The 13,026-nt window shown below is 43.7% G+C and overlaps 1 protein-coding gene across 3 annotated transcripts in view; it reads left to right on the forward strand.

Annotated features, from left to right (window-relative positions):
* PLEKHM3 (pleckstrin homology domain containing M3) overlaps nucleotides 1-13,026 on the forward strand; it is a 110,936-nt gene that overhangs the window by 72,110 nt on the left and 25,800 nt on the right. For all 3 annotated transcript variants that reach the window (XM_063400310.1, XM_063400309.1, XM_063400311.1), the window contains one exon: nucleotides 391-7,757. In XM_063400310.1, coding sequence (XP_063256380.1) covers nucleotides 391-568 — 178 coding nt within the window. In that variant the 3' untranslated portion in view covers nucleotides 569-7,757. The remainder of the gene's footprint in view (nucleotides 1-390; nucleotides 7,758-13,026) is intronic.

A 13,026-nucleotide genomic window follows, 5' to 3' on the forward strand; every position in this document is an offset into this window, starting at 1 on the left:
TAGTCACTCCTCATTTACAAACAAAGCAAGATTTGTCTTTCATAGAACAAAGTTGATATCTTTTCAGTGACATACCTGAATACTAGTTACTAAGAAGGTAAGTATTAATCCTTCTAAAAGCTTGACTGTGAAGCAGAAGTGCTGGGACAGATTCTCAGCAACTGCAAAATGAATGCAAGTCAATTTATTTTAGTGCTCCTGAGTAGCTTAATACGAGCAAAGGTGTGGCCATACCAGTGTCTTTTACAATGCCACTCTAATGAAGCAAAATGCTCTTACAGCTCCCAGAATGGTGTCAAGGAATACCTACTGCCCACAGCCCATGTGAAGGCTGTTGCATGCTCTGGTCCTGTTTTGTGATTCAATTTTGACATTAATTTGTGTTTGCAGGTGTGAAAGCTGTGGTGCTGTCTTCCACTCTGAGTGCAAGGTGAAGGCTGTACCATGCCCCAGGTGTGTGCGTAAAGAATTGCAGAAGAAGCAGAAATCCTTCTGGAGGCAACTGAATATGGACGAGAACTTCGAAGAGTCTTGCAACATGTTTGAATTGTCATATCAGAACACATGAGGTTTTTAAGGCAGTGGCCAGCCTGAAGAGAATCCCTCTCCCAGCTGCCAGCTCAAGCAAATTCTTGGCTTAGACAGGCAGAAAGTTTTTTGAAAAATATTACCTGACCTTCTTCATCTGTGAATAAGAGCTGCCAAAGTGGCCATAAAGCCTTGTTGGCTTTGAAATACCAATGGCTAAACTGCATTGAAGTCCAGCCGTTAGCTCTCATACAAAATGTGGTTTATGAGAGTATCTTTAGGTCTAGCTAATTTAAGTACCCAACTTTCTTTTCCACCTCTGGAGAAGACTTTATCTCAAGGCAGAAAATATTTGCTGCCATGACTGCATTATTTTTTATGTTGTTTGTTTAGAATTGATGAATCATCTACTTATTTATGTGTATTATTTATTTATTAGTAGCCTTGGCAGGGGCTTTGGTGAGGTGTTTCACAGAACCCAGTAGAGCAGGAATTATTTTAAATCCACTGTCTCCTCCTGATATGGACATGTGGTTCCATTTCCTCATGTTTTCAGAGAACTGTCTTAAAGGATCAGTGCATTTACATTTTAAAGGATCTCCTTGCCAAGGAAAGAAGAGGATCTCCCATTAAACCTTATTTGGGGTGCTTACAAACATAAGATGCAGAATAATTCCTTCAGTTATGTTTATATATTTTTAACCACCCCAGTGAACTACTCCATATTCAGATAACATGGGACTTGTTACTCTTTTTGTTCAGCCAGGAATATCAGTTAAGCTCTGTCACTGAAGTCCTTTGAGATTTGTGCTGGTTACTCTTGATTTTTGGGAGGCTATGTCCTTGTCTGTCGTAACATGATGTTGGTTCTCCTTCTTCCAGTCTGAAACTTCAGGGCATTTTAAGTGTTCACATTGGTTTTCTTTTTATTTCATGAAGTTTACATCAAATGTTTTTCTAATCTGTTAAACTGATAGTCAGGAAAGCGGTCTTGCCCATTTTAGTTAGCAAATACCTCCAAAATTGTGAAACACTAGTTTGCTGGTTTCATATGAAACTTGTGTCCTGCATTCTCTTAGACTCCAAGGCATTTATAGTTCTGTAATGACTTCCATGGTGGACAGTGAAGTTCCAGAAGGTAGGATTCTGTTCCACACACCTGGAACATAGGGAAGTATTAAACACAGTGAATTATTTTGTAAAGGGAAGTACATGATGGATTTAACTGGGAGGTGTGTGTCATTACTGGCAGTATGTTTAATTCATGGCGAGTTCACCTCCAATGAGCAGCTAAATTGTCTTCCCCCATTTCACATTCCTGACTCTTTTCCACACCTTGCAGTGATAAGTGTATTACATACCTATGAAACTATTCATATATATACACACACACACACTCACATATCTATTTACAGAAAGCAAATATGATTTCAGGAGAATAATGCCAGTTGCATGTGTATTTTCCTCTTGTCTCACATAGGTTTGTGAAAATATGGAGTACTGATTTTTGCTTCCTATATAATCTACAGACTGTTGTATTCAAGGCAGAAAGCAGTTTTGATTGTTGAAGCATCTCACTAATTGCTGAAGTATATTAAATAAAAGAACAGGGTACATCATACTTACATTAAAAGGTAAAATGCTACGAGTTGCCTTGTACTGGAATATAAGTGGTTACCTTTTCCAGCCTCCAGTCAAAGAAAAAGTAGCTTTCTCAAATTTGAATGCAACTACTATATAGAAGCATGTTTATATATGTATACATTAGACAACCAGTGCCTTTCTTTTCCAGAAATCCTTCTTTCATTGGGATTTTTTAGAAGGAAGTGAGGGTTTTTCCATGTTCTTGGCAAAGTGCTTGGCAAAGGGATTCCCATACTTAATAGACCTGGTGAATCATGCACCTTTGTCACTAAAATGAATACTTCCCATACACAATGGTGTCTCTGTCTCAGCTCACTGTTCCTCATGTGAAATGAGTTGCTTTTGGCTATCACCCTTAAAGGTATAATGTTCCTTGCAAATCCATTCCCATGCAAAGAATTCCCTGTGTGTTCAGAAATGCAAACACTGGGGAAGTACTGTGGAATTAGTCAGGCAAACAGGAACTGCACTGGTATTGGCTGAATAAACAGAACGCTCCCATGTTTTTCAGCTTGTGTCACTACAATTACTCCTGTGGCAAAACCAGTAGCTCTGAAACTGTCAGCATCTGGCAGGTACTATTTTGAATTATCTGTAGACATAATGTTAGGTCATTAAAGAAAAAATGGTGGCATTTTTCATATCATAATGCTCTGGTATTTATGATACCTCACAGTGCTGGTTCATGTCCAGCTCAATTTAGAGAAGACTGCTTGAGTGCACTGTCAAAAACCATATGGAGTCAAGGAATCAAGGTTCAGACCTTGCAAAATATTAGTTACATTCACATATGTCCTATCTCCAAAGTACCAGTCATGTGGGTGGTTAGATATTGGAATTGAATTCTAGAATAACAACATAGACAGCATTGGAATTGTTCTGGGTTTGTGCAGGTATTACAGAACAGTTTCTTTGCTAACAGAGATTTAAAGGATATAAAGAGTATGATGTTGGCAAAACTGCTGAAATTAGCCATGGGTCTGAAACCACTGCCATTACCAATGACACAGGGCAAGAGCATGTTATGATATTCTGTCAGTGCCCAGAGCTTTATGTGAAAGGATCCTGTAAAGTACAGATCATGTGATCATGTTATTTACTTTAAAATCCAGTGTTGTTGTAAACCAGCTAGTTCCTAAAATGAGTAGACATTAATTTTTACTTTGGAAAAGTAGCTCTAGGAGCAGGCTGTAATGTGCAAGACAATGTCCTCTCAGGGATGCCTAGCTCCTATCCAAAAATAGTTATTCCTTATGAATGGGTAAGATAAAGTACTCTGTCACAAATTTTTGTAAGCATAATGAAAGGCTTACTCCTGCCTTCAGTGGATTTTCTTGCAGGAGCCATCTGGAAGCAGGAGCCTTAGCCTGGGGTTCTGCATGAGGTTTGGGTTTCAGACAGCGCTGTACCCTTGCATGGTTGTCTCTGCTGTACTGACAGTGCTCCATGCTGGTCCCCACTGCTATTCTCTGCCCATTTTGCAGCCCACAGCCTGCACATGGCTCTGCTCTGCAGACTTCTGGATGAGCATCAGCTGGTAAAGTTCCTGGGGGCTTTGCAGATTGCACGGCTCTGCCCACACCCTCCCTGCCAGCCCAGGTGAAATTATGTATTAGTACTGCAGTCTTGTCCTACCCACGCATGAAATAAACTGGAATGATGCCATTTCATTGTGAATCAAGAATGAAATATGCTGTTTGTCCTCTTCAAAGAGAGATGCTTTCATAGCTGACTGAGAAGGAATTGGTCTGTAATCCAGTTACTGCTTTTGCTTTGTACAGAACTTGGTATCAGTGTAAAAATAGGATGCTTAACTGCAGTGGACCATAGCTTCACTCTCTACAGGTACTTATAGTTGTAGTCTGATATTATTTGAATTTAGGACACTATTGAGATCCTTATTCAGGTCTCTTTTCCTCTTTACCCTTACCATCTACCTTTCCTTTAATTGGAAGATGGACCTACCTAGGGGATGCAAAATGCAGCTTTTTTTGTATTGTCAATATATAAAAAGAGAAATTTATATTTCTTGTGTAGGAATCCTCCTATTGCTTTTCTTGGTTTTTGTCTGTCTTACGTGGTGGAAAATGATGGATTTGTGATATGACAAAATATCCTGGCTGGCACATACCAACATGAGCTCTGCTGGGATTGATAGGAATTGGCAGGTGGGAGGAAAGATACTTTTTCGAGAGCAACTTAAGATTTTGGCACAGGCTCTGATGGCCCTGTTAGGAGTGAATCATCAGGGTATCACTAGAGCTCCTCTTGTCAAGGCTTCTCTTACTATTAGGATAGTGTGTGTATTACAGTAGATGGATGATAATGTCTTGGAAGATTTTTAAAAAGAGCAGAGGATGTCTGTTTACAATGAAAAGGGGAAGCTGCCTAGTTGAATTTTGCATTTTTCCCTGTAGCAACAGAAGCCACCGAGTTTGCTAGGCTTCCCAAAGGTCACTGCCTGGATTGCAGCTGACTGTTGATCTGTATAAAAGAAATTAATTGAATAATCATTATAATCTTCTAATTTTTTTCTGTCGCTCAGTTGCAAGCCAGTCTCCCCTCTCTCTCCACTGTCTCTGTCCGTGTCCTTACTCACAGTACTGAGCCTATAGCCAGAGTTGGAGCTTCATAGCTCTTTGTGTTGCTTTTGAACCAGTTGAGTCCAGTCATTCTCTCCTTTGTGACTTGCCTTCCAATTTTCCCTTCCCAGTAGGAGTGCCTTACAGTACTGTATATTAGCATCTCTCTTCCTGTTTCGGGTTTCCTGATTGCATCTGCTGCTTTATTAACTTGTAGACTTAAACTGAAACTCTCCTGTGCTGTGCCTGCTCTTTTGCAGGAGCACCTGAGTAAATCAGTTTGTTTGTTCTGCCCTCATGAAGTGAACTCTACAGGCTTCATATACCAGCTCTGAAGACACCAAGCTATGTGGGAACTCCTCACTTCTGCTCATTTTGGTGCCTTAAATTTTGAGAAGTGAATAATTTTTTTAGAAATGCTCTGCCATGATGCAATATGTTTGGCATTGGAGCTTAAAACCCTTGCTCATGACAGTTTTCCATCTTGCTAGGAATGGTAACCATTAAACTTGTTTACTATCTATGCTTTGTGAGGGCATTATGAGAGAGGATAGCGTGGAAATGGTATTGGTTCTTATTATGTGTGTTTTTGAGACTAGCTGGGCTGCTTAGCCTGAGATGCAGTTGTGCAAGACCTTCAGAAGCTGTGCATATATAAAGATGTCAAGTAGAGAGAATTAAAGCAGGGTCACATGCAGTTTTGCTCCTCCTGGAACCCCTGGCCATTCCACACAGCGTGGCCAGGGACTCCCACTCAGAGCTCCCTGCTCACTTGCACAGCTGGGTCCAGTGCTGTGGGAGTGGAGGAATTTCCCCAAAGCTCAATTATAATGCAGCCTGGCTCCCTGAAGGCTGACCCTGTGAGGGTTTGGTCAACCTTACTTTAAAGAGAGGGTTAACCCATTGAAATCTTAGCATTATTTGCTGAAGTATGTGGCATGTGTCAGCCTGGGGCACATGTCCATTCTAACTGTGATTTTATAAGTCCACATTTGACACCAGTAGCAGGAATCCCATTTGACAGTAGCAGTGCTGTTACTGCATTTTAGCAGTACAGTGAGGAGACAGTCTGAATAATAATGTGCAAAGTCCTTCTTTACTTGAAAACCCTGGTGTGGCCATGATGGCTTGAGTCATACCTTAAAATGCCAATTTCACCCAAATTCCTTGGGGTGGTCATTAATACAAATTGCAAAGATGCTACTTGCAGTCAGCATCAGAGATACCTAGGTCTGGAGAGCTATCAGCAGGACCAAAGTGTGTTAGACTTTGTGCACAAGTGTCAGGGGCTCAATTGTTTATTTATTCCTGCCTAATCCACATGTTGAACCTTATATTATAAGGTACATATAACCTATTATAAATCCTTGAATACACAGCATTGTTTTGGTGGAAAAAGGGTTTGTTTCCGTTTTGCTTATGCACTTGTCTACCAAGTTGATTTTGTTTAACTAAACTGTGCTTTCAGGCTGATTTTTAATTAATACCTGTGATAGCAAGTTACCTTATATGAGTCTGCTATACTTCCGGTAAGCAAAAGTAAATTCATGAGCAAAATGTGTGTTTCATAGGTATTAAGTGATAGAGGCAGCTTCCAAATCAACTTTATTTCAGTCAAGGCAGTAAAAAGCCAGGAAAAGCCAGATGTGAGCAGCAGAGCACAGTGGCTGATGTGGTGCCTGGCAGCCTGAGCTTTCCTTCCTGCCAGAGCACCAGCTCACCTGCACCACTTACAGTGAATTTCAGCATTGCTGGCAGTGCACCCTGAGTTTTTGGAATACCATTGTGTGTGTGTGCTACTCTGTTAACTTATTTGCAACATTGTTATGTGTGTTTCATTGTTTTTGTGTTTACATTTTTTGGTTTGTTGTTTTTTTTTTTACTTTTGACAAGGATTATTTTTTTAAATTATCTGCAGCTACTGAGCAATAGTCTTAATTTATTATTGATATGTAATGATGTTATAATTTAAATCCATTGAGTTGAATTGCTTGTTAACACTTGAGCAGGGTTTATTTGGGTTCACTTGTGACTGCATCAGAGCACTGGTCCCTCCTGTATAAAGGCAACTCTCAATAAACACTAAAAAAAAATCTTACTTCTCCTTTTTAATTTGCCTTCTGGTGAGTACTGTATCATGGGTAGGGCAAGCTTTGAAAGAGTGATTGTTTTCTTAAAAATGCTTCTCTGCTGGTTAAAGTCTTTTGAAGCTAAGAAAATGTGATACTTACTTTTCCCTGAAATCAGCCAGGAGGGCCTCTGGAAGTATTGTTGATGTCTACATCAGGCTCTGGGGGCTTGGATTCCCGGTTAAATCTTGTGGTTTTGGAAAGCCACAAATTGCTTGATTTTTAATAGTGCTGACCCCTGCCACAAGCTCCCAGGGCAGCTTACTGTGGCTTTGAGGCACCCTTGGATACAGAGCTCCTGGGAGGCTTGCAGGAGGCAGCTGCTCACTGTGTGGACCTCTGCCAGAAGTCAAGGTCAAGTTCAAGGTCATTGAATTCTTGCTAAGGAAGGCATCTCCCAGGTGAACTGAGGGCTGGAAGGGCAGGATTTTGCCCATGTTATAAGGGTTCTCACACCTATGGATGTAGGAATAGGCAAGATTCTTCTTGTTGTTGTTTCTTCCAGTGCACCTAAGGAGCTTCTGCAGCTCATTGAATCTGGGTTTGATGACTAAAGATTGCAGCACAGAGCTGTGGTGGAGCTCATGGGCCTAAACCCACAGCCTGAGACTCCCCAGAGCATTCCACACCCAGCCCTATGCTCTGGCAGCTTTCAAAGAGAAGGATGTATCCCCTCCTTCACTATTCCTGCCCCTCCTCAGGAAGACCAGAAGCCCATCAGGAATGTCAATCCTCTCTCCTGCAGGAACTTTTGGACTTCATCTCTGTGATGAAATCAGCTACAAGCGATGAGTTAATGTTTGACCGGGACCACACAAGCTACACAAGGAAACCATGTGCAAGACCTTCCCCTCTTCCTTATTTGCTTTACAAGGTGAGCAAATTCTGTTATGACATCTCCTTCCCCTTTCACAGCCACCTCCCCATCTCACTTCACCCTGTAAGAGATGAAAAAGCATCCATGCAGGGCAGAGACTGGGGGGTCTGTGGAGCCCTGGGAAGAGCATCCCAATCCAAGCTCTAGCTCTTCTTTTAGAGCCAGGATAGTTAATTTTAAAAAAGCTACCCTTCAAGCTCTCAGACCAAAATTAATAGTATTTGGGTTAATATGTGAAATCGATTGAAGATGCTAGTCCATTGTGAAAGAATGGCACAAGCAACCTCCTTCTTTCCTTTGGGACTGAGGGGAACCTTCTGGGTGTGAGGCTTACCACACCTTTTCAGTGAAAGCACACTGAGGGCAAATGAAAATATTCTGGGAGTGTGTATTCTGGACTGTCTTGTTAAAAGAGTTCTCGTTTAACTAAATACACTCCAAAACAGTGCTCCCATCTAGAGGCCTGAGTATTACCACTATGAGAAGGTGATGAAAAGCATCTCAGATAAAGTGTTACAATTAAAACCAGACAAAGTCTCCAAGGCAAGCAGGAGTAAATTCCATCCATTTTAAGCATAGACAAATAAAAAACTTGGCATTGAAGCTGTAAACATGCTTTTAAAAAGTCAGTCCATTGCTTATACTAAGTGACTTTCAATTTTCTATAATTTAGTTCAAGGCATTAGCATTCATTTAGATATTAAAAATGAAGTTGTAAGGCTCATCTGGAAAGCAAGACAAGTCAAATAAGAGCTTGTGTTAAGAGCATTGACTTGAAAATTCTCATGTGTTTATCATGGAGGTACAATATCATGCATTTAGAGGTAAGTAAGAAGGAATTATTAGTAACTAAGTTAGGTACTGTTTAAAAATAAAGTGCAAATTACCATATTGGTGTAAGAAAGTAATAGATGTAATCAGCATGCATGGAGCAGTTCAGTCCAAAGTGCTTTCCTAGCATTTAAGATTATAAATTAATCTCATTTCTGACTGACACTGCAGGCAAATATCTGATGTGCAGCAACAAAGTAATGAAACACAAGGAGTGTGCTGTTTTGGGCACCACTATGTAAGTAAGAGATTAGGCTGTTAGAGACCAGCCAAGAGGGGGCAACCAAAAGGTGGTAAAGGGCCTTGAGGGGAAGCTGTATGAGGAGCAGCTGAGGGAACTTGGTCTGCTCAGTCTGGAGAAGAGGATGCTGAGGGGAGACCTCACTGCAGTCACTACCTCCTTACGAGGGAACGAGGAGGGACAGGCACTGATCTCTTCTCTGTGGTGACCAGCAACCAGACCTGAGGAAATGGCCTGAAATTCTGTCAGGGGAGATTTAGGTTGGGTCTTAGGGAAAGGTTCTTCACCCAGAGGGTGGCTGGGCACTGGAGCAGGCTCCCCAGGGAGAGGTCCCAGCACCAAGCCTGGCAGAGTTCATGAAGCATTTGGACACAGCTCTCAGGCACAGGGTGTGACTCTTGGAGATGATGCTGTGCAGGACCAGGAGTTCAACCCCCTAGTTCTTGTAGGTCCCTTCTAACTCAGCTTATTCTGTGATTCTGTCTCTCCCTCAGTTTGTACATTCTCCTGCAAGATTTCTGAGAGCAGGGGTATAAATGCCCATGAAAGCAAGGCTAGGGTGGAAAACAAATGCCAGCACCATCCTGTCATCAGACATTGTCATGCAATGACTTGTGACACTGGTGGATATTTTGTTGTGTACATATTGCAAAATGTCCTGTTCTGGCTTGGACTCTGCACTTCTGAAGGACACTTTTTCGGATTTAACAGACAGCATGTTCGATGCTTTAAGCAGATCTGAGATCTGCTGGCTCCAATGAAAGCTGCAGTTTGTCAAAGAACCTGAGCTGGGCTCTCAGTATTTAAAGATAGGAGCTGTAGGAGTGTATAAAATTGGCAGATTCCTTGTGAAATACAAGTGCATTTGACACAGAGTTAACCCTGGGTGATAACAGGTAAAAGAGGGCAAAAGTGTAATAAAATACAGGTCTCTACTGTAGGTATTTACACAGTATCGACATTGTTAGCTGCACTTAGAGATTTATGTCAAGTGTTAACTGCACTGTCATAAAACAATAAAGTACTTCTTTATTGGGCTCAGGGCAAAGGGGAGGCATAGAAGGCTCACTGTATAAGGCCCTCCTCCTGCATCTGTGGTAATCCATGGGAATGTTTCCACAGTTGTCCGCAGGAGCTGTGTGGAGGCCTGCTAGGGGAGGGCAAGCAGGAGCACATTTACTATGTTTAGAGCATGTAAATAATGATTTTGTCTCAGGGAGGATACTGCCACCACCAAATTCTGGGAACTAACACTTCTGATAAGACAACCTTGCAATAAGTGGAGAGATTAGGGTTCCTCCTGGCAGCAGGGATGTCCTTTGGTGTTTCATAGAAATGCTGACAAGAACCCATATAATCTGAGAGATTACAATAAGAGAACTACTGTGCTCTGAATGGCCATGAGGTGAAAAGGGCAAGAGTCCAGGGGTTTCTACACAGTGTACCCTGGACTCTCCACACTTCTGCAACTCTGCTACTCACACTGGGCTCACAGTAGGCTTCCCCTCAGCGTTTTGGCTGCAGGACCAGACTTCTCAGCTGAGTTTAGTGTTTATATGGAGTGGACTAAACTGAAACGCCACTCCCAATCAGTCAGAGCACCAGGGAGTTTAGATCCAGGCACAGTGCCTGCCTGTCCATGGGTCTGCAGCTCCAGTTTATCCTTCCTGCTTGTTGTGTCTGCCCTTTGTGAGGTTATGACAAGATTGCTTCAGTAAGCCATGGTTGATACACGGGACTTAGCAGGAAAGCATTGCTCTTCTTCCACTGGAGATGGTTCCTATGTAGTTGTCCCCTGTCTAGATGCCACTGTATAGGAAGGTGTTTTCTTTCTTCTTTCCAGATGCAGGAGGTAATTCTTCTTTATCAAAACATTTAGTAGAAGTCTCCTCCACCACAGCAGTCCCACAGCTGTCCTAAGAGGAGTAGGACAATTATCTGCTTCCTGATCCTGCTCTGGACAATGCTTCTCAAAGGTCATTCAGCTTCAAATAAGAGAAACACCCTTGTTCAGAAGACATTTCAGAGTCCTTCATAAACTTGAGTATTGCTGCCAGCCTGGCTTGCCTTGCTTGCTCTGTCAGGGACCAGAGTGCTCCACACCTGCTGGTCTTCACTGTTCTCTGAGGGAGCTGATAGGAGCAGTTTGGAAAACAGATGGGCAGGTGTTGAGCACTTCAGTATCTAACCCCATGTCTGTCAAATGTCTGAATTAATTTTGAGGCAAAGCAACTGGATAAGCCTTCCATACTTCTTTTTCAAAAGCATTGTCCATGCCTTTTCCTGTCCCATATTTTATCTTAAAAGCTAATGAATAGAGCTGAAATCCGCCCCTCATGTGTCAGCCACATCAGCTTTCAAACTCCAGGGCTAACTTCATACCGGGACAGTTTTCGAAGTCAGTGGGTTCATTCCTGCCATGTTTCAGTGTGAGACTGAGTTAGTCCCTCCCGAGTCCTGGGTGGTGTCACAGTGGCAATAAGCAGCTTCAGTCCCATGGCACCTGTTGTCCCTTTCATCCCTCCAGCCCCCTTCGCTGGTGCAGGAGATGTGGCCCAGATTCATTCCCCTACTCCCAACAGCACCACAGGCTCCTACTCCACAGGACCAGCACCTACCCCAGCAGAGTGCTGTCCTTGCATCCCATTGTCCCCGTGCAAAATACAGATATGTTAAACTCAGAGCGAGGTGAGCAGTCTCCCATGTGTACCCAGAGCAGAGTGCCCCAGCACCTTGTCTGTGTGCATGACCTTTTCCCATAACTATCTCAGTGGTGTCCTCATCACAGGAGTTCTTCATCCTCTAGCGCGATGAGACAGCCTGGGAGATTGAGATGACCCTTTTAGATTGCACATCCCCTGCTCTGCATAGCCACGCGTTCAAACTTTTCGCATTACGCTTCCCTATAGGAATACGGGGGGCCCTTGGAGCCAGCGGCCTGGGACGGCACGGACGTGCCCGCGGCAGAGACGCGGAGCAGAGCGTGTTTCTCGCTCCTCGCACTTTTCTTTTTTTCGTGACCCGCCTCGGTGATTGGAAAGGACCCATGTCCCGTGTTCCACCCCCACCCCCGGCCGGCCCCCTCTTCTTCCCCAGCCGCACAATTGTCACCGCCAATTAGTGCATTGTTAGGGCACACAATGGCGCTGTGGCCACTGGAATGGGCCGCTTTTGTGCGTCTCCAGTCGGCTGTAGGGGCAGTCAAGATTCATTTAGGGCCTTACACAACATGGACAGAAAATACTATCAGAAAAGCAAAAGGGGGAAAGAAAAAGGGAGAGGTAGCGAGGAGGGGGGAGAGCCTGCTATTCAGAGGTTAGCCCAGCCGCATGAAAGGCCCAAGAAGCAGTGCCACATTGAAGACGCCCCTTGGAACACAAAAAGGAACCGGGGCTTAATAGTAATTAGTGGGCAAACTGCAAAGCGCACCGCGGCTCTCCGGGGAATTGTTCTGCACTTTCTGCCGCGGCTGCCCCTTCCCCCTCCCGTCCGCGCTGGCTGCGAGGGGAGCGGCTCGGGGTGGGAACTGGCAGCCCTCCTTTACCCAGCGCCTCTGGGGAGGCCTCACCAAGCTCTTCTTTGTGGCAGGTAAATTGGATTTCATTCTCTAAAGCTCGTAGCCAGTTACTGGAGGTACTTTGCAGCCAGGGCAGGGGGATGGTGTCAGAGTCAGCACCGTTCTCGTGTCAAGGACTTTTAAACTGCCCTGTCCCTTCTTGCAGCCTGGCTCGACACACCTTGAGGCTGGGCTGTTTGTCTGTGGCCTGGCCCTCTTTCCCCAGCGGAGACTTGGAGGCCTCTGCTGTTGTTTTGCTTCTATTGTTTCCCTCTTTGTTCATAAAATAATCACCTGCACGAGGTTTTATGATCTATTTAGGGAAAGGCCTGATAGCACCTCAGTCAGCTTAGCAAGGGTGACGAATCAGCTCAGGCTGAAGACCAAACCTTGCCCATCCTTCCAAAAGTCTACACAGTGCAAGCAGCACTTGCCTCCACCTCTCTCCCTTCATATCTCATATCTATGCCAGCTCTCAGTCACACTAAGGCCTTCAACGGTCTTAAGTTCTTAAAGAACATTTTGGCCCAGCACACCTTGGAATTGTCTTTGGCAGCTGCATTAGGGTGCAGCTGAATATGTTTAATCCCTACTTCTGTAGAGATCGAGTTGCTGCTGTTACCAGTCTCAGCTCATCT

The sequence above is a fragment of the Prinia subflava genome, chromosome 6 (assembly GCF_021018805.1).
Source record: "Prinia subflava isolate CZ2003 ecotype Zambia chromosome 6, Cam_Psub_1.2, whole genome shotgun sequence".
NCBI classification, from domain to species: Eukaryota; Metazoa; Chordata; class Aves; order Passeriformes; family Cisticolidae; genus Prinia; species Prinia subflava.